At 34.7% G+C, this 22,098-nt stretch overlaps 1 protein-coding gene across 3 annotated transcripts in view; it reads right to left on the reverse strand.

Moving 5' to 3' along the window:
• Positions 1 to 5,209: 5,209 nt before the first annotated feature.
• The window catches only part of LOC145286241 (uncharacterized), a 61,759-nt gene continuing 44,870 nt past the window's right edge, over positions 5,210 to 22,098 (reverse strand). For all 3 annotated transcript variants that reach the window (XM_080135063.1, XM_080135061.1, XM_080135062.1), the window contains 2 exons: positions 20,010 to 20,285; positions 5,210 to 5,887 (listed from right to left, as the gene is read on the reverse strand). In XM_080135063.1, coding sequence (XP_079991189.1) covers positions 5,355 to 5,887; positions 20,010 to 20,285 — 809 coding nt within the window. In that variant the 3' untranslated portion in view covers positions 5,210 to 5,354. The remainder of the gene's footprint in view (positions 5,888 to 20,009; positions 20,286 to 22,098) is intronic.

Consider the following 22,098-nt stretch of genomic DNA (forward strand, 5'->3'; position numbering starts at 1 on the left):
CCCTGGTTAAGTCTTTATTTATCCCTGGTCAGGTCTTTATTTATCCCTGGTTAGGTCTTTATTTATCCCTGGTTAGGTCTTTATTTATCCCTCTTTTTCTCAAACCCATTTTTCACTTCCATTTTTCTTTCTTTTTTTTTTTTTGTGGGCATGACATGCTACCTTAACTATTCTTGATCTAATCACCCAAGAACTCTATATTTTCAACATAGCCAAACCATCAAAGTCTCATGTTAAACAAACGACTTTTTACACAATTTTAATTTGACTTGTGTGTGTGTGTGTGTGTGTGTGTGTGTGTGTGTGTGTGTGTGTGTATATATATATATATATATTATTTAAAAAAAAATGATTTGGGAATCTTAAGCAGAACAACCCCCAGTGTGCTTGTGGTATTATGGTGAATGAGAACTTTAGCTATGACTAGCATAGACCAACAAAAGGCACAGTGATAGGGATGACCATAGATCCCCCCTCCTCCCCAATTTTTGAATGATCTTGTACCTAATGTTTTTGTTTTTTATTTTTTCACAGAAAAAAAATATATACCTCAATGTCTCCTGTTCTACAAATGCATCTTTCTATACTTTTCAGATTTAATCTCCCTGAGGTCATCAGATCTAAGCCTGTTTTCATTATATTTGAATAAAACCATGAAGCATATGGAAATTGACTTCCAAACTAACCTATCTCTGGACAGGTCTTTAATTATCCCTTTTTCTTTCATCCATGTTTATCATTTCCTCCTATGTTCTGACCTTCCCCCATGAACAAAATTTACTACCTTAATTATTTTACTTCCCAAGAATTCTCATCCATTCTTTGAATGTGGCCATACCATCAAAGTCTCCTGTTCTGCACAATCTTAAATTATCCCGATTTAATCTTCCTCTGAAGTTATCAGATCTAAGCCTATTTCCATAATCATTAGATTTAAATGAAACAATATTTTTTCTTGGTTCGGCAATGTTTAAAATTTTATCAGATTCAGACATAGCTTGCAGAACCCATTCTGCCAATATATATTTTTTACACAATACGAACTAAAACTTAGACTGCTATAAAAAGAAAAAATCCCCAAAACAATTTAAGCGCATTCAAAGTCAAATTGTAACCACTCTGTCATGTTTTTGACAAAATTTGCCTTTTTGATAACCTCTCCTTTTTTGACACGGACCCTCAAATGCGAAACACCAGCTAAATCATGTGATGCAAAAAATTAACCTCCTGCATCACTTTGTTAATTTTATAGTATTTTTCTGACTTTCACAAATCTGGGAACTATTGATTAAAAAAAAAAAAAAAAGAGTACTTGTTAAGATAATCGACAGATCCATTTTTTTATTTTTAAATATATTTTAAGTACTTACCTCTCGTGTCGAAAATAGTAATACATCCAAAAATTACGGAAACTCATCGAGTAGAACAATTGCCATTGTTTTTGGTAAAAAAAAAAAATCTATCACCACTGGCTAAAACAAAACGTTCACCATTAAAGTATCTAAAAGGGAGATAAGTATGTCCCCTTTATTAGCAATCTTCAAGGTGTTCACATCTAGGGAATTCCCCAATTTTCTGTAAAAATTACTTTTAATTATAAATAATTTTCTACTCCATGAATTTTTGTAATTTTTGGATATAAAACCATTTTCAACATGACAAGTAAGTATTGTTGTTTTTACTTAAAACAACATATTTTAAAAAAATCGATCTGTCAGCTCTTTCTTAACAAGCAACAAAATATGTTTCACCAAACGATAAAAAATATTTATAAAAATTTAAATGCAAGTATTTATAAAACCACCAACATCACACAATTACTTATGTCAATGTTTATACTGAGGTACATGCAAAATATGGCAGTTCAAAATAAAATGAAAACTTTATCACTGAAAAATATTTGTGTACACTAAAAATTACAGAAAATTTATCAAGTAGAATTTTAATAAAAAATAAAATTAATTTACTAATCATAGTCCACAAACTCTGAATGACATTCGCATTAAGCCAGCACATTACAGAAATTATCTCCCTTCTTCTAACATAAAGACTTCATGAGGTCTTGTTGTTTAGAGTTTGACTCTGATTTTTAAATTAATTTAGTTGATGCTTATGCTTAAAGTTTGCCAAAATTTGACATTTTTTTTTTTTGCATGATTTTAGGTATTCCTTTTTTTATTTCTGTTTATTTTTTTCTTTTAAAATATCGTTTCAAAATTTGATAAAATTATTAGAACTTCAAGTGCCTTTTGACAAACTTCAAGAATTAGATGGAGTTATCTCCCTTTGCCCCCGCCCCCCCCCCCCAAAAAAAAATTGCCCATATGTCTTTGTCATGATTGTCTAAATAAAATGATTTTCCTCTGTTAAAAAAAAATTTTTTTTAAATAAAATAAAAATTCTTTTTTAAAAACTTGATCAAATTAAGCGGGGGGGGGGTTGTTAATGAAAACTTTATTCCATAAGGGGTACATACATAAGGGATTTTTCTTTATCATTATTTTTTAATTATTGCTAAAATGCATAAGCACTTTTTTTTTTTTTTTTTTTTTCAATTCTACTCCTTTACTTTCCATAATTTTTGGTGTACACAAATATTTTTCAATGATAAGTATATCCATAAGTTTTTGTGTTATTTCATCTCATATTTCATGCACATCTCAATATAAATAAGCATCCTTTATGTAATCATTAATCACTCAGTAATTTGAAAATGTCAAATTCATTCATTCTATTTAAGTTCGTAGGAAATATCAACACATGTAATCAATAGGGCTATAACAACATATTCTTTTCATTGTTTTGACTCTCGAATGTGTATCCGTTGATATCTTATATGCTTTTATACAGAGTGATGTGGTTCTCGATTGATCAACTGTATCTAACTGTGTCGGATATATACTCGAGAGTCAAAACAATAAGAATATGCTGTTCTCATAGCCCTAGTAATCAACAATTATATTTTTTTTAATCTCACTGTAAATACATTAATGCTTGAGAACACATCAGCCAAAATGTGGAAATATAAATTTCAAAATTCATTGATTAAAATTCAAAGAAAAATAACAGAAATTCTGAATAGAATTTTTCCTTTTGAAAAATTTTTTCTTTTTTTTTTTTTCTGCGGTTTCTGAGGTTTTGGAGATGATGATTGATAATTTGTATTATTCGGACTACTGTTCTCATCTTAAGTGTTATTTTCACAATATTTCAGCCATTGTAACCTCTGACCTTCCCCAAGTGTATCTTGTCAAGCTCAGGGATCTGCACAGACTTTCGAATTGAACCACAAGGATAGCATGCTCTCATTCTGTCAGCCTTGACCAGGTAGAAATCTTTAGTAATTTGCAATTGTATTCTTAGTGCTGCCCACACTGAGGATTGAACCTTTAACTTCCAGAAGAGTGTCACTTAGAACGGAATTTTATTTACTGTTTTATCTGTTATGTCACAATGGATTAGATAAAGTGTTCTGTGCGAAATTCTGAAGTTCGACAAGATGCATCTGAAGATGGTTAGAGGTTATATCGGATGCAACGTATTGAAAATAAAACAGTAATCCAAATAATATATTTAAAAATTTTTTTTTTTTTTTGATTTCCACATTCTTCACAAAAACACTCCATAAATAGACACCAACTAAATTGTGGCACAGAAATTAATGTTATACGAGTAAACAGTTAATCCGCAATCCATTGAACACACAGGATTTTGACATCTTTTGTCACATCTACCACGGATTGTTTTTTGATGGACTACATGCAAATGTACGCTAATGGGCTGCGTCAATGACTTTTCGTCGACATTGATGCCAAAAGTTTTTATGTCGATTAGATTCTGAAAATTATCAGAAAATTAATTATGAAAGATTTTCTTCTCGGAAGACAATTTTACAAACAGAAATCCACATCATTCGAGAATTTTTTTTATGCGAACAGTTTCGGAAGTTTTGAAATGAAGAGTGATAATTTGGATTATGATTCATACCTTGATTTTCACGTTTCGACCATTATGTGACCTTTGACTTTAAGTACATCTTTTCACTCTTGAATCTTTACATTGAACTCCTTCTATATAGACTTTTAAACAAAACCCTTTATTTAATCCATGGGGGTAGATTATCCTTGTCTCATTAGCCATGTAGAAGTATTGATTATTATATATTACTAAAAATTTTAGTCAAATGAGAAAAAGTTATAGCTTATTTAAAGTTATATCTTATATATTAACTTGGAATAAGTACTTCATGCCAAATAATTAAATTTGTGCTCATTTTTGCATAAAATACTAATCCTATTAATCCATTACTGTGCAGTAAACAGATGCCATAATACTTAGTTCGCTACACTATATCGAAGCAAAGAGCCATATAAAATTTCAACCAGATCGGCCAAATAGTTTCTAAGAACAAGTGGAATGAACAGACTAAGAGAAATGTGGGTTTTGAAGTTTGGCAAAAAGATTACAAAGTCAGAAAAGATGTGCACAAAGTCAGATTACATCAGCCAAAAATGTAAAAATTATAACAAAAATGTGAATAGTTGTTTGAATAATCGAAATTATTGGGTTTCCAATTGAGAATCAAGATATATTCATTTTTTTAGATGAATCTACGCATCATTCGGTCTGTCATGCTCAAGTTTAAAGTAGCAATCTGACTGGTCTGTCATGCCCATTTGAAATAGCAAATTTGTCCGGATTGCCATGCTTGAGTTTAAATTAGCATTTCCACTAGTCTGCCATGCTCGAGTTTGAAATGGCAGATCCGGCTGGTCTGTCGCGCTCGATTTTGAAATGGCAGATCCGGCTGGTCTGTCGCGCTCGATTTTGAAATGGCAGATCCGGCTGGTCTGTCGCGCTCTAGTTTGAAATGGCAGATCCAGCTGGTCTGTCGCGCTCGATTTTGAAATGGCAGATCCGGCTGGTCTGTCGCGCTCGAGTTTGAAATAGCAGATCCAGCTGGTCTGTCGCATTAGAGTTTGAAATGGCAGATCCGGCTGTTTTGTCGCGCTCGAGTTTAAAATGGCATTTTCTTCACTAAATACATGAATTGGAAGGACACGTGTTAAGTTGCGACTAACATTCTCAATTTGAGGTTCTGTTCGTTTGTATGCTTAAATTTGAAATGACATTTGTATTAATCTGTTATGCTCAAGTTTTAAATAGCAGTTCTGTTGGTCTGTCATCCTCAATATTGAAATAGCAAATCAAACTGATCTGTCATGCTCAAGTATGAAATAGCATTTTCATTCAGTCTGTCATGTTTCAGTTTCAAATCGCATTTTCACCGTTAAGTGTACAGATCTGTTCTTTTCATTACACCATCGTAAACATTGTTGCTGCATCTTTCATCATCACTGATCATCTGCGAAATCAATATCTGGCAATCTGTTGCTTACGTTAATTTTGTCGCTTTCATCCTCTTCCTCGATTTCACTGCTGTTCTCCTGGAACACTTCTTCGTTAACAATGTCCGTGGCATCGTCAAGCGTCACGCCGACATCTTCGGAGAGAACCATCATTGTACCACTCTTAACAACTGACTTGCTTCCCTTGCATGAGCTGCTGTGTCGTTTCAGATGGTATTTTGTGTAGAATGACTTTGCACACGTTGTGCAGCTGAAGTTCCGTTCGCCCGAGTGAATCTTGAGGTGTTTTTTGAAGTTCTGCATTTTGTAGAAACTCTTATCACAGTGTGAGCAGCAGAAGATTTTTTCCTTTGTGTGTTGGTATTCGTGCTGTTTCAGGTCGGACGAACGAGAGAACATCTTGTCGCAGAACTGGCACTTCAGGCTTTTCTCCCCTGTATGAGTGAACATGTGAGACTTGAGGTGGGCCTTCTGACGAAATTGCTTCTGACACACATAACAGGAAAAATTGCGCACACCTGTTTTGGGAAAAAAAAAAAGGAGAAACAAGTTCAATCGAAAATGATTTTTTTTTTTTACATGTCAAAGCATTTGAAGAAACCCTCTGAATGAAACATCAAATTTATGTTAAGATCGCTCATAGTTGATAAAAAGTTTTGAACTGTGAGCCATTTTTAATTTTAGAAGAGTTTCTGATGGGCAGTCATCTATAATATAAATTTCACCTGTCTGTTTAAATGTATGTATGTATGTTTGCCTAAAGCTTTCAACAGAGGCGATGGATTTTCACAAGATCAGTAGCATTTTGAAGCTCGACCCTTCGGACGACAAATATCGAAAAATTGCTTAAAAACATTAATTCCTTCACCCTCAACTGGGCACTTTTCTACAGGGAGGGCTTGCTTTTTTCGCTGATATTTTCAAAAGTCATCCCCTCTTTTCAATTGTCTAGCCTTATTTTAAACCTACATCACTTCCGGTTTGAGGATAGGTGCAACAGCTAATGCATCACATTTTTTTTTGTTTTGTTTTTCCACTTTCTTTTCCTCCTTCGTAGTATGGGTCTGCCTGCTTACTACCACATTTTTTTTTTTTTTACTCAACCAACACCCTTACACACACACTTCCACTTTTGTTTCCACCTTTGCGTCACGGGTTTGAGCCTGTCTACCTAAAACTTTTTTTTTGCTCAACATTACACCTCCAAACACCCAAGCAACGCCGAGCACCCAGGCTAGTTCTGTATAAATCCTGAGACGAAGAATAGAGTTCCTTCTCGTGTGAAGACAAAAAGGTATCTGCTGGAATTCTAAAACATCCCATGTTTTATGGAGCGATTCCGGTTTCTGATTGGTCAGTTATCGCCCCTGTCTATAAATAGAACTTTCCAATTTGTTTAGAATCCTACACCTTTCATTAAAGCAAAAATATTGCAACAAAGTAATGTTAAAAATGGAATGTTCCATATGAGATTAAACTATTAGTTACCACTGTCCTATAAATAGAACTCAAAATAATTTCTTTTTAACCCTTTATGACCTGGTTCCACTAATTCGTTCGGTCGTAAATAAATGAATATAGCACCATAAAGTGGGAATTGATTTAAACACACCTTGTACATATTACTTCAGTATTTGAGTAAAGTCCATTGCTTACATTCAGTATGTCGCCATCTGTCTTAGAATAGAGGATTTCGTTTGTTGTCAAACTTTTTTCAAGCACTATGGATAATAATCAAGCTAAGTTTATGAAATACAAAAATTTTCAGTGTTAGTTTAACTATTGAACCTCATAATTTTTCCAGTATTATTACCATTTAAATTAACTAAAATTAACAATCATCTACATCATAATTCAAGTCATAAAGGATTAAAATCTCCTAGCAGGGGGACCCAATGTCGCCCGGATTGAATGATGATCAACGAATATGTCACACTTCCAATACTTTTATTGTTATTGAAATCTGTGAAATTGCCTGTTTTTCAATCAAATCGTTTGACTGCTGCTCTAGTTGGAGACCCACTCGAGTACTGGGAGGAAGCTTCACATGCCTCCTTGTAGTGACTTAGCCCATAATACATTGTAATCTACATTGCACTGTAGAGAACCTACTGTTCATTTTATAAATATATATAAGTAAAGATAAGATAATATATAATTTTTCGATTCCACTTGTTAATGAAGTTCATTTTTCAAGTGGACAGATCTAAAATACAATAAAAAAAATGGATGGTCCAAAGGAGAAAAGAAGGGATGACTTTCGAAAATATCGGCGAAAAAAGCAAGCCCTCCTTGTAGAAAAGTACCCAGTTGAAGATGAAGGAATTAATGTTTTTAGCCAATTTTTCAATATTTGTTGTCCGAAGGGTCGAGCTTCACAACAATACCAATCTCGTGAAAATCCATCGCCTTTGTCAAAAGTTTTAGGCAGACATACAAACATACATACATTTAAACGCAAGTGAGATTTATATCATAGACTAGCAGGGCTACCCGGCGTTGCTCGGGACCGTATAAACAATGAAAAAACAAAAGCAGATATTGAACATATGTTTTATTCTTAGGGGAGAGGAATCTTTCATCTCAAGTTTTAGCGTTACAAACAAACATTTGTCTTCTTTTATATATATAGATAATGACAGGTTTTTTGGGGGCCCCCCTCGAAGATAACTGATCAGTTGACCAACTTCTAGTTGTCCGTTTGATGTGAAATTTCGATATTTGTCATCCGGGTGATGGGGCTTCGATATGATACCAAATTTATCAAGTCTGGTTGTGTGTTTCAAAAGTTTTAGCGTTACAAACAAACATACATACACACAGACGTTTGGCTTTTATATATATAGACTAGCAGGGCTACCCGGCGTTGCTCGGGACCGTATAAACAATGAAAAAACAAAAGCAGATATTGAACATATGTTTGATTCTTAGGGGAGAGGAATCTTTCATCTCTATGTATTATTTGTTTTATCTACCCTAGGACTGATATTGTTCATGTTTTATCCCTAGCATAGGTAATTTACAGCATGTATATGAAATTGTTTTACCTTAGGGAGAAGAGAACAGGTAATATACAACATAATGTGTCTATATTACATCCCTGGCAACGCCTAGAAACCAGCTAGAACATGTATTTCAGTCAATCTTTATTATATCCTGGGCTATGCCAGGAAACCAGCTAATCTCTTTTTAGTGACTTGACCACCAAAATACCTCCCTAAGTGTGTCCTTTCTTTTGAACTTATTAGATATAGGTATCTAGAAATGTGTGTGAAATTTTGTTGAATGCATTGTTCACTATGATTTTCTTATTGTTCTACACAATATCAACTGTAGCGAAATAACACAGTAAACATAGTGTAGTGTTAGAATAAAGAGCAAAGGAAAAAATTAGAATCATATTTTGTAATTGCAAATCTAAATTTGCTAGCATGTACCAGTATTTGCCAGGTTGTGGAAATTTGGAACTTATAACATATGTAGTGGCCTTTTCCTAGATCCCTATTGCTAAAAATTATACTTTCATTTTGTTAGAAAAATCTCTCTTCAGATGCCCTGCATCATTCAAAATAAAAACAAATATTTTTATAATTGTTTCAGTATATTCCTACACAATGTGAAAGTTTTTAACGTTTGTAAAAAAAATCATGAATGTGCTTATATTGCAAAAAAGAAAATATCAGTGCACAGTATTGAAAGTGTTTGAGATTCAAAAGTCTGTAACATTTCTACTAACTTCATAAGATGTCATGTGAGAAACTGAATTGAATATCAAGACATTATCTGAAGCGTTTTTATTTTGGTGTAACATATGTGTTTACAGTGAACCTTAACTTTTAATAAACAGATTGGTATGCAATGACATAGGCTAAGAATCTTTAAAATATATATAAATTGGAAAAATGTGTGAACAAATGAAAAAAAAATGATCCGCTCCACTTGATGACATCAAGCACAGTAATATTTTAGTGAAGAAAATATGAAATTGATGTTCAGTGATTAGTTTGGATGAATGAGAAAATGTAATTGTTTGATGCATAAAAATAACTCAGTTGCTGTATTTGATATTAAGCAGCAAAATATAGTGATTTGAATATTTGGGAAAACATCAAACCAGATTATGTAAAAAGAAAAAAAAAAGATGAAATTAGAAAATATATATTTTATGTTTATGAGTTCTGCCAATCAAAATTTTGTGGCAGAAATTGGGTGATTACCATGCAATTTTATTTTGGTAAAATTCTTAAATTATTAGAATGTTTATTATAATTTCTAATTAGTGACTTGTTATAATCAAAATCCGCCCTAAAGAGTGTCCTTTCTTTTATTAGGTATCAGAGTAGGTATCAAGATTTCTACTTCTATACAAATGTGATATTTCAGATCTGTACATAAAAAATTTGTTGAATATATAGGTTGAGAATTGTTCTGTGTCGCTCTCTCTCACACACACACGCATTCTCACTTTTATAGATATAATAGATAGATTACTCTAGATATATTTCCATATGTCTGAATACCCTATATACAAATTTTCAAATCTGTAGATAAAAAAATTTGTTGAGTATATAGGTTGAAAATTGTTCTCTCTCTCTCTCTCACACACACATTCTCAATTTTAGAGATATAATAGATAGATTATGCTAGATATATTTCCATATGTCTGAATACCCTATATACAAATTTTCTAATCTGTAGATCAAATATTTGTTGAATATATAGGTTGAAAATTGTTCTTACTCTCTCTCTCTCTCTCTCTGGCTACCTCACACACACATTCTAACTTTTATAGATATAATAGATAGATTATGCTAGATATATTTCCATATGTGTGAATACCCTATATACAAATTTTCTAATTTGTAGATAAAAAATTTGTAGAGTGCATAGGTTGAGAATTGTTCTCTCTATCTCTCACACACACACATTCTAACTTTTAAAGATATAATAGATTATGCTAGATATATTTCGATATTTCTGAATACCCTATATATAAAAATTTGTTGAATGTATAGGTTGAGAACTGTTCTCTCTCTCTCTCTCTCTCTCTCGCTCACACACACACACATTCTCACTTTTATAGATATAATAGAAAGATTATCCTAGATATATTTCTATTTGTATGAATACTCTATATACAAATTTTAAAATCTGTAGATAAAGAATTTGTTGAGTATATGGGTTGAGAATTGTTCTCTCTCTCTCTCTCTCTCTCTCTCACACACACACACACATTCTCACTTTTATAGATATAATAGATTATGCTAGATATATTTCCATATGTCTGAATACCCTATATACAAATTTTCAAATCTGTAGATAAAAAATTTGTTGAGTATATAGGTTGAGAATTGTTCTCTCTCTCTCTATCACACACATTCTCACTTTTATAGATATAATAGACAGATTATGCCAGATATATTGAAATGTGTCTGAATGCCCAATATACAAATTTTGAAATCTGTAGATAAAAAATTTGTTGTATACATAGGTTGACAATTGTCCTCTCTCTCACACACACACACATTCTCACTTTTATACATATAATAGATAGATTATGCTAGATATATTTCTATATGTCTGAACACCCTATATACAAATGTTCAAATCTGTGGATAAAAAATTTGTTGAATGTATAGGTTGAGAATTTTTATCTCTCTCTTTTTCTCTCTCTCTCTCTCGCTATCTCACACACACGCATTCTCACTTTTATAGATAAAATAGATAGATTATGCTAGATATATTTCCATATGTCTGAATACCCTATATACAAAGTTTCAAATCTGTAGATAAAAAATTTGTTGAATATATAGGTTTAGAATTGTTCTCTCTCTCTCTCTCTCACACACACATTCTAACTTTTGTAGTTATAATAGATAGATTATGCTAGATATATTTCCATATGTCTGAATACCCTTTATACAAATTTTCTAAACTGTAGGTAAAAAATTTGTTGAGTATGTAGGTTAAGAATTGTTCTCTCTCTCTCTCACACACACACACACACACAAGTTCTCACTTTTATAGATATAATAGATAGATTATGCTAGATATATTTCTATATGTCTGCCTACCCTATATACAAATTTCCAAATCTGTGCCCAAAAATGTGTGGAATATATAGGTTGAGAATTGTTCTCTCTCTCTCTCTCTCTCACACATATTCTCACTTTTATAGGTTATATAGGTTGAGAATTTTTTGCTCTTTCCATCACTCACATTCACACTTTTATAGATATAATACATAGATTATGCCAGATATATTTACATATGTCTGAATACCCAATATACACATTTTCAAATCTGTAGATAAAAAATTAGTTGAATATATAGGTTGAGAATTGTTCTCTCTCTCTCTCTTTCTCTCTCTCTCACACACACATTCTCACTTTTATAGATATAATAGATAGATTATGCTAGATATATTTCCATACGTCTGAATACCCTATATCCAAATTTTCTAATATGTAGATAAAAAATTTGTTGAATATATAGGGTGAGAATTTTCCTTCCTCTCTTTCTCTCTCTCTCTTTCTCACACACACACAAGCTGAAAATTGTTCTCTCTCTCTCTCTCTGACTCTCTCTCTCTCTCTCACACACACACACATGGTTATTTTATAGATATAATAGATAGGTTATGCTAGATACATTTCTATATGTCTGAATACCCTATATACAAATTTTTAAATCTGTAGATAAAAAATTTGTTGAGTATATAGGTTGAGAATTGTTCTTTCTCTCTCTCTCACACACACATTCTCAGTTTTATAGATATAATAGATTATGCTAGATATATTTCCATATGTCTGAATACCCTATATACAAATTTTCAAATCTGTAAAGATAGAATTTGTTGAATATATAGGTTGAGAATTGTTCTCTCTCTCTCTCTTTCACACACATTCTCACTTTTATAGATATAATAGATAGATTATGCTAGATATATTTCCTTATGTCTGAATACCCTATATACAAATTATCAAATCTGTAGATACAAAATTTGTTGAGTATATAGGTTGAGAATTGTTCTCTCTCTCTCTCTCTCTCACTCACTCACTCACTCACTCACTCACTCACTCACACACACACACACACATTCTACCTTTTATAGATATAATAGATTATGCTAGATATATTTCCATATGTCTGAATACCCTGTATACAAATTTTCAGATCTGTACATAAAAATTAGTTGAATATATAGGTTGAGAATTGTTCTCTCTCTCTCTCTTCTCTCTCTCTCTTTCACACACATTCTCACTTTTCTAGATATAATAGATAGATTATGCTAGATATATTTCCATATGTCTGAATACCCTATATACAAATTTTCAAATCTGTAAAGATAGAATTTGTTGAATATATAGGTTGAGAATTGTTCTCTCTCTCTCTCTTTCACACACATTCTCACTTTTATAGATATAATAGATAGATTATGCTAGATATATTTCCTTATGTCTGAATACCCTATATACAAATTATCAAATCTGTAGATACAAAATTTGTTGAGTATATAGGTTGAGAATTGTTCTCTCTCTCTCTCTCTCTCACTCACTCACTCACTCACTCACTCACTCACTCACTCACACACACACACACACATTCTACCTTTTATAGATATAATAGATTATGCTAGATATATTTCCATATGTCTGAATACCCTGTATACAAATTTTCAGATCTGTACATAAAAATTAGTTGAATATATAGGTTGAGAATTGTTCTCTCTCTCTCTCTTCTCTCTCTCTCTTTCACACACATTCTCACTTTTCTAGATATAATAGATAGATTATGCTAGATATATTTCCATATGTCTGAATACCCTATATACAAATTTTCTAATCGGTAGATAAAAAATTTGTTGAATATATAGGGTGAGAATTGTACTTACTCTCTCTCTCTCTCACGCACACATTCTCACTTTTATGGATATAATAGATAGATTATGCTGGATATATTTCCATATGTCTGAATACCCTATATACAAATGGTCAAATCTGTAGATAACAAATTTATTGAATAGATAGGTTGAGAATTGTTCTCTCTCTCTCTCTCGCAACCTTACACACACAACCACACGCAAACATTCTGACTTTTATAGATATAATAGATCGATTATGCTAGATATATTTCCATATGTCTGAATACCCAATATACAAATTTTCAAATCTGTAGGTAAAAAATTTGTTGAATATATAGGTTGAGAATTGTTCTCTCTCTCTCACACACTCACATTCTCACTTTTATAGATATAATGTATAGATTATGCTAGATATATTTCTATATGTCTGAATACCCTATATACAAAGTTTAAAATCCGTAGATAAAAATACGTTGAGTATATAGGTTGAGAATTGTTCTCTCTCTCTCTTACGCACACACACACACACATTTTCACTTTTATAGATATAATAGATAGATTATGCTAGATATATTTCCATATGTCTGAATACCCTATATACAAATTTTCAAATCTGTAGATAAAAAATGTATTGAATATATAGGTTGAGAATTGTTGTCTCTCTCTCTCTCTCTCTCTCTCTCTCTCTCTCTCTCTCTCTCTGGCTACCTCACACACACACACATTTTCACTTTTATAGATATAATAGATAGATTATGCTAGATATATTTCCATATGTCTGAATACCCTATATACAAACTTTCAAATCTGTAGATAAAAAATTTGTTGAGTATATAGGTTGAGAATTGTTCTCTCTCTCTCACACGAAACTGTGCGCTCGGCTTCTTCCCCCCCTTCCCACCCCAAATGCTTGGGAAACTGTGCACTGTTTTTGTTGGTTTTCAAGCTGCCTCTTCCCCCCCCCCACACACACACACAGTTTAACAGTAGTAGGAGGTCAAGAGAAAGAGGGTGAGAGAGAGAGAAGAGTAAGTTGGTGAGAGAGAGAGAAAAGAGAAAGAGGGTGTTGGTTTTATATTTTTATTATCGTCTAATATTTTGAAAGCTGAATTTCTAATAAAATGTGCATCTATAGGAGATAATGCCTGGGAATGTGTTCCCCCCCCACAGTTTAACAGTGGTGTGACGTCAAGAGAAAGAGGGTGAGAGAGAGGGAAGAGTAAGTGGGTGAGAGAGAGAAAGAGAGAGAAAAAAAAGAAAGACGGTGTTGGTTTTGTGAAAAAAGTTGTTATTTACAATTGTTCGCATTCTTGGCCTTTTGGTCAAGATCAAAGTGTAGTATCTATCTTCAGATGCTGCACTTCTATTTCTTGTTCTCTTTCGGTGGAGGAGAAATCCTCCACGACTGAGACAATTTTTATTTTTGTACCTTTTCTCCACGTTAAAAAACGACCCTGGTGTCTAACTCTGTCCCGTGGGGAGGCATAGTAAATAGGTACAATTGTTCGCCATTAGTGGATGTTGACGTCACGTCACGTGACATGACTAAGCGTTTTTTTTTTTTAGTATGAATAACATTTTTTGTTTTAATTATAAAGTCTACACTTAATTTTATAGAAAATGATTTATATATAATAGAAAAAAAAAATTACTGGTTTTGTTGGATTCAAGTGGACCCCCCCCCTCCAGTTTAAGAGATAGCAGGTCACGTGGTAATATACAAAATGGCTAGCGTAAATATAAAGATCGGTTTTTTTATCGACGAATATTTTGAAAGCTGAATTTTTTTTTATTCCTGTACATTTTTTCCTGATATTTTTCGTTAAAACTCTTGTATAAATACTATTTTTAACCAGTTAAATACGTTGGAGACATTGTCATGGAGTTTAATAATCTCTAGAACAAAGCAGAAGAGAAATTACAAAAGTATCGGTAAAACAAAGTGTTTGTTTACATTTGTTCGCCATTACTGGATGTTGACGTCACGTCACGTGACATGACTAAGCGTTTTTGGATTATGTAATATTAACATTAAAATGACAGGTTTTTTGGGGGGCCCCCCTAGGAGAGAAATGATCAGTTCACCCCCTTTTAATGGTCCGTTTGGTGTGGAATTTCGATATTTGTCATGCGGGTGATCAAGGTTCAATATGATACATAATTTGTCAACTTTGGTTGTGTCTGTCAAAAGTTTGAGCTGACGTCACGTCACGTGACACGTATTGAATAACGTTAAAATGACAGGTTTTTGGGGGGGCCCCCCTAGGAGAAAAACGATCAGTTGACCCCTTTCTACTGGTCCGTTTGACGTGAAATTTCGATATTTGTCATCCGGGTGATCAAGGTGCAATATGATACCAAATTTGTCAACTCTGGTTCCGTCTTTCAAAAGTTTTAGCGTTACAAACAAACATACATACATACATACATACATACACACCGATTTTTGCCTTTTATATATATAGATGAAAGTTGATAGTTTAGTGTGATTGTTTTATTTTATGTCATATCAACCCTGTTCAGGTTATTTAATGCTGAATCCAGTCAATTTGTGTAAAACATTTTATGATTAAGTTCTTAATATTTTTAAATATTTAATCAGTGTTTGGTTTGGTTTGGTTGTTTTGTAAAGGAAAATGTTTTGAACATGATTTTTGCAAAGAGAGAAAAAAGAAGATAATGTTTGCACTTTAGGCCAGGAAGTCGGTATCTTCAGACAGCCTGCCCTTCTAGTACCAGTTGATAATTTGAATTATTCAAATTAGTGTGTGACGTTGTTCTTATTTACTTGCCTCCCCATGAGATCTGAATTATATACAAGATCGGTTTTTAATATGGGGAAAGGAACAGTACAGCTCCACACTGAAAGGCATCTGAAGGTCAGATCGCAGAGCAACCGAAACATTATGACATTGTTTGAAACGCATAAATAACAATATTTGGTACTTCTATATTATAATAACGAAAAAAATATTGAATTTCAAGTAAAACATGTGATATTTATGTAATTGTCAGATCGCAAATAATAATATATCGAAAAATTACGAAAAACGATAAGGTTATGGCTTTACCTTATCATGTGCTACAAAAAAAAAAAAATTTTCCTGTCTTTCCTCTCTTACTTTCCCTCTCTGTTCTGCTCTAACCAAGTATGCTGACCTGTTCCAGAAACCCCAAAATCCTCAACATGAAATATCTCAAAAAAGAAAACACGAATAAACCTAGAACCCCATCCTCCTACGTAGACCCCTACTACCATATCTCCTTCTCCAACATCAGGGGTCTACGTTCTAACCTTCCAGAGGTTGAAACTCAATTATAGGAGACGAAACCTGACATATTCTTTCTAAGCAAAACTGGAATAGGGCCGACCACCTCCCTAGATGAGTTCATAATTAAAGGATACTCTAACCTAACATCTAAATCTGACCCCCAAGATCGCGACGGGCATGAAATATGTGCCTACATTAAAGATGGCTTCCCATGTGGCAGGGATATCTCCAGAGAAGACCCTAATCTACCTTATATGTGCTTCCGGGTTGCACTTGCTTACACCACTGCATTTATATTTGCCCTCTATCACCCCCACAACAGTGGAGTTACTGTCTTTAAGAGCATATCAGAAAAAATTGACCACATCCTGTCTGCTCATCCCTCGGCTAACATTCACATTTGCGGTGACTTCAATGTCCATAACGTGGAATGGCTGACCCACTCAAATAAGACTGATGAGGAGGGGAGGTTCTGTCATGATTTTTCCATTGCCTATGACCTCACTCAGATTGTCCGCGAGCCCACCCGTATGCCCGATAGTACCGGTCAGTTCGCAAGCCTCCTAGACCTTTTTCTATCCACTTCCCATGAGCTATGCTCATGTTCCGTTCTATCTCCTCTGGGATACTCCGACCACTGCGTCGTATCAGTTAAGATAAAAATGAAATATAATAAATCTACAGACGTACCTCTCCACCGTACTGTATACCGATACTCTATGGCGGACTGGGATAGCTTCCGTACATTCATATCTGCTCTCCCTCTCCATTCCATGTTTAAAAAAGATGTGTCCTCTATAGTATCAGATCTGACCGAATGGTTACTTGTAGGCATAGGCCAATTGATACCATACAAAAAATTCCAACAAAAACCTAACAGCCAGCCATGGTTCTCCCCGAATGTGCTGCTGCCATCGCACACAGAAATCACTTTTTCCATAGCTACCAACGTAATAGATGCACTGAAACTAAAGCTGCTTTCAGAACCGCCAGTAACCATTGTAAAAGAGTAATAAAAAATGCAAGAGAGCTATATGCGCAATCCATTAAGTCCAAAGTAGCTGAGTAGCGGCTTGGTTCCCACCAGTTCTGGCAAATAGCAAATAGGATCTTGAACAGAAACGTGCGCTCTATCCCAACCATTATCAATGGACCAGAGGTCATCTCGACAGCATCCGACAAGGTCAAACTATTTGCCAAAAACTTTGCGGCAAATTCTACCCTGTGTGACGAAGGCCATCAACTCCCCATATTCCCTCCTATAACAGACAACACGCTATGCAACATACAAAGATCTGTGCGTTAGGTCGCCAAGCTAATCAAGAACTTTGACTCCAGTAAAGCAACTGGTCCCGACAGTATTCCAATTATAGTGTTAAAAAAATTACAACCAGAACTTGCCCCCATACTTTCCAAACTGTTTAAGCGTTGCCTTAAGGAGAAGTGCTTTCCAACACCCTGGAAAACCTCATCAGTATGCCCTGTATTTAAGAATTCAGGTGATGTCATCCCCCTCTCAGTACAGACCAATAAGTCTCCTGTGTGTCATGAGTAAGTTGCTGGAATCCACAATAAATAGAGAAGTAGTCAACCACCTCAGCAGAAATAACCTTCTTAATGACAGGCAATATGGTTTCCGCTCTGCTAGATCTACAGCAGATGTGCTAACGGTTATATCTCATAGGATTAGCGAATATCTCGACAAAGGCTTCATTTCTAGGGCAATTGCTCTCGACATATCGAAGGCCTTCGATAAGGTTTGGCATAAAGGCCTACTACACAAGATTTCCAGCTACGGTATAACTGGAAATGTTTTCTCTATCATTAAATCATTTCTATCTGATAGGCTCATAAGAGTAGTGGTTGATGGGCAGAAATCAGAGGCCCACAGTATTAATGCTGGAGTCCCTCAGGGGTCCATACTGGGCCCAACTCTCTTCCTGATCTACATCAATGATCTCCCAAAACACATACTAAAATCTTTCATTGACATCTATGCTGATGACACGACCATCTATGGCAACACATCAAAGGCCGTAAATGATGATGTTCTCTCTGATTCTCTCTCCTCTGATCTTGAGCGCGTGGTACAATGGGGAAAGAGGTGGCTGGTTACCTTTAATGCATCTAAGACCAAGCTTTTATCTCTACATCATAAACGCTCTGATCCCCATCTGGCATCAATTGAAATGGATGGCTCTCGTCTAAGGGAGGCCCCAGGATTTGATAAGCTCCTGGGTTTGACCTTTACACCTGATCTTAAATGGAACACATACATCAAGTCTGTGGCCAAGGTCGCTGGGAAAATGGTGGGATCCTTCTACCGCTCCAGAAGATATCTCACTACTGATGCAATTCTCTATCTATATAAGAGCCAAGTACGTCCAAAGATGGAGTACTGCTACCACATCTGGGCGGGGCTACTAAAAACAGCCTATCCTGCCTTGACGGAGTACAAAATAGACTCCGTGGCTTGGTGGGGGATGTTCTTTTCTCTACCCTGCAACCTCTTTCCCACAGAAGAGACGTAGCGAGCCTGTCATTGTTCTATCGTTATTTCCATGGCAGGTGCTCGTCTGAGCTCCATTCTCTGGTCCCCCCTCGCCAATCTTTCTCAAAAAACACCCGACTAGCTGAAACCACCGTCAATAATTTTCCCCACTCCCTATCTGTGCCTAAATCAAAACGTAGATACCATGAACAAAGCTTCTTTCTTAGAACTGCACGCCTGTGGAACTCTGTTCCGCTTGCCTGTTTCCCTCCCGACTTCAACCTGGATGTCTTCAAGTCCAACACAAACAACTTCCTGATGAACCGCCCCCCCCCAAGTAATGACACCTTACCAATTCTCCAATACTATTGCTACACTATCCCTTTGATTACTGTACACACAATAACCCTTATCCCTGAGTGGCCATTGGGCCTTGATAAGTGGTGAACTCCATGTAAAAAAAAAAAAAAAAAGGTAGAATAATAATTATTGATGAAAAGACATTTCTAAAATTTAGCAATTTGATTTCCAAATTTACCGATTGGAATTGGAGAGTTAACAGGGGAGGTAATTAAGTTTTTAATTCCATTGAAATTTTATGCCAATTTCGGAAAAGTAATTCCAGTAAGTTTTAAAAACAATTAAAAAATGTTATGCTTAAAAAATTCACAAATTATGTCTATTTTTGTTTTCTGAATAAATTTTGTCGGCTACGAATTTTTAGTTACTTCCCCTTTTGCTTATGTCACCTGACTCAATATGTCCGACCCAGCATGTAACTTCATTGAACTGTTTTTAACCTTATAGGAACTGTTTTTCATGAATAATTATTTTTCTACTTTATCGTTTTTTATAATTTTCGGATATGTTACTATTTGAGACTTGAAAATTACGTAGGTACCATGTGTTTTACTTGAAATTCAACATTTTTTTTCGTTATTATAATATAGAAGCACCCAATATTTAAATAAAGAGAAAATAATTCATAGGATGATGGAAAGCATAAAAATCACCTGTGTGGATTGTCTGGTGCATTCGGAGGTTGCTTTGATCCGTGAACTGTTTCCCGCACTCGTTACAAGAATGGGGCTTCACTCCTATGTGCGTGAGCAGATGCGTCTTGAGTTTGGTGGTCGACGTGAAACCTCGGTTGCAGAACTGGCACCGCCATCTGCGGACACTGATCTCTGGATGATTTTCTTTGAGGTGTTGGGAAAGCCGTTTATGAGTGGCAAAGATCGTATCACATACCGAACAGTTGAGGGGAACATCAGCCTTCACTGAGACACCTGAGAATGTAATAAAAAAGAAAGTCAGACTAATAAGTAAAGATAGGTTATACAAGGTGGAATGATAAAATTGTCACGCTAGAAAAGATACGATTCCTTTTCCGTGCAATGAAAACCGTTTTTTTCTTTTTTTGTTGCAGACCATCTACTAGTTGGCCAGTTGTGTACAAATCCCAAGAGCGATAGGAACCTTCTATCATGTCTGAAAGTGACACAATGTTCAACGAGCGAGATCGGAGATGCACCACTGCACAACTCATGCTTTCTACCAATCCAAGTTATGACAGCAGCACCATTGCCAGCACCCTCAAAATGCATCACTGGATTGCCACGAATAATAGGGACATGCCCAGGATGATGAAAACAAAGTTTATGGCCATGGTTATGGTCTTCAGTGTGGTTTCAAGTAAGGGCCACATCATGCCACCTCACATCTTTAAATTCTGCTTGAAGGTCAACACCAAAATGTACCTGGATGTGCTGAAGAGTATGGTAATCTCTTTGTGCAATCAGGTAACCGCTGGCAGACCTCTGGGTGTGACAGCAGGTCTTGGCACAGGCCCACAAGTCCAAAGAGACTCAGGCTTGGATACAGAAGGAGTGCTACAAGTTTGTTCCCTTCTCTCACTGGTGCCAATCCTCCTTCGACCTGAACCAACGGACTACTTCATTTGGTCATATGTCAAGAACATCACCAACATGACCTCCCACAACACCAAAGACACCCTGATCACCGCCATCAGCCAAGTATTCACTGAGCTCCTTGTTTTGTGGAAAAGGCATGCTATCAGTTCTGGACCAATATTGAGGCAGTGATTGAGGCTGAGGGCGGCTACATTGAATAGATATTAGCTCTACATAATCAAATTAGCTGATAAGTCACTATGCAAGTCTCTTAGACCTTTTTCTCACAACTTGCCCTGAGCTATGTTCATCCTTCATTCTGTCTCCAATGGGTATTGCAGCATTAAGAATTGATTATATAATGTTATAAATTGAAATTTTTTTTTTTAATTCTTAATGCTGCAATATTTTCAATTATAAATTTATATTTTTTACTAGAATATCTTGTCCTTTTCTTTTCCAGTTTTAACAAATAGTCTTTCACTTTTCCATGTTTAAGCTTAACCATATTACTTTTCATGCTCATATTTTTTTTATTGTAGTCCATGATTTTTCCAGTCTTCCAGTAAATTCATTGTTCTTTGTTTAATTTCAGTCTGATTTTTTTTGCCCCCATAAACATATTATACACATGTGTAATAACAATGTACGGCACTCATATGCTTTCAATAAAATCCACCCAATTATCTCCCTTTCGTTCTTTCAGTTTCACTTGTTACTTCTCTTTTCGAATTAGTAGCAACAGTAGTCGCTGAAGCAACGTGGTTGCTATGAAAACCAGTCATGAAAAGCGTCGCTCACCTCCTTATATATTTTTACGATTTTGAACTCCGCAAAATTCATCATAACTTTTGTTTTACTGAACGAAAATTGACATTTTTTTTTTTTTTTCACAATATAGCTGAGAAGGTGATCTATAAACTGTAATAATTATTTGAAATTTGGTCGAAAAAATGAGTGAGCGGTGAACCATTAAATCAGTTTTAAATGACTAAAATTGCCACTGAATCATATATTCAAACATGGTAGTGTTTGAATGATGGAACGATTCCAATATTCTTTCTGATTCCGATACAATTACTGGTTCTGATTGTTTTAAAATCTGTAAATATTTAGTTATGGAGGTTTTTTTTGTTTTGTTTTTTCAATTTTTGGATTATAGTATTAACCCATGTGATATGTGTATAAA

This window comes from Euprymna scolopes, chromosome 10 (assembly GCF_053919585.1).
Source record: "Euprymna scolopes isolate OS-2025 chromosome 10, ASM5391958v1, whole genome shotgun sequence".
Classification (NCBI taxonomy): domain Eukaryota; kingdom Metazoa; phylum Mollusca; class Cephalopoda; order Sepiida; family Sepiolidae; genus Euprymna; species Euprymna scolopes.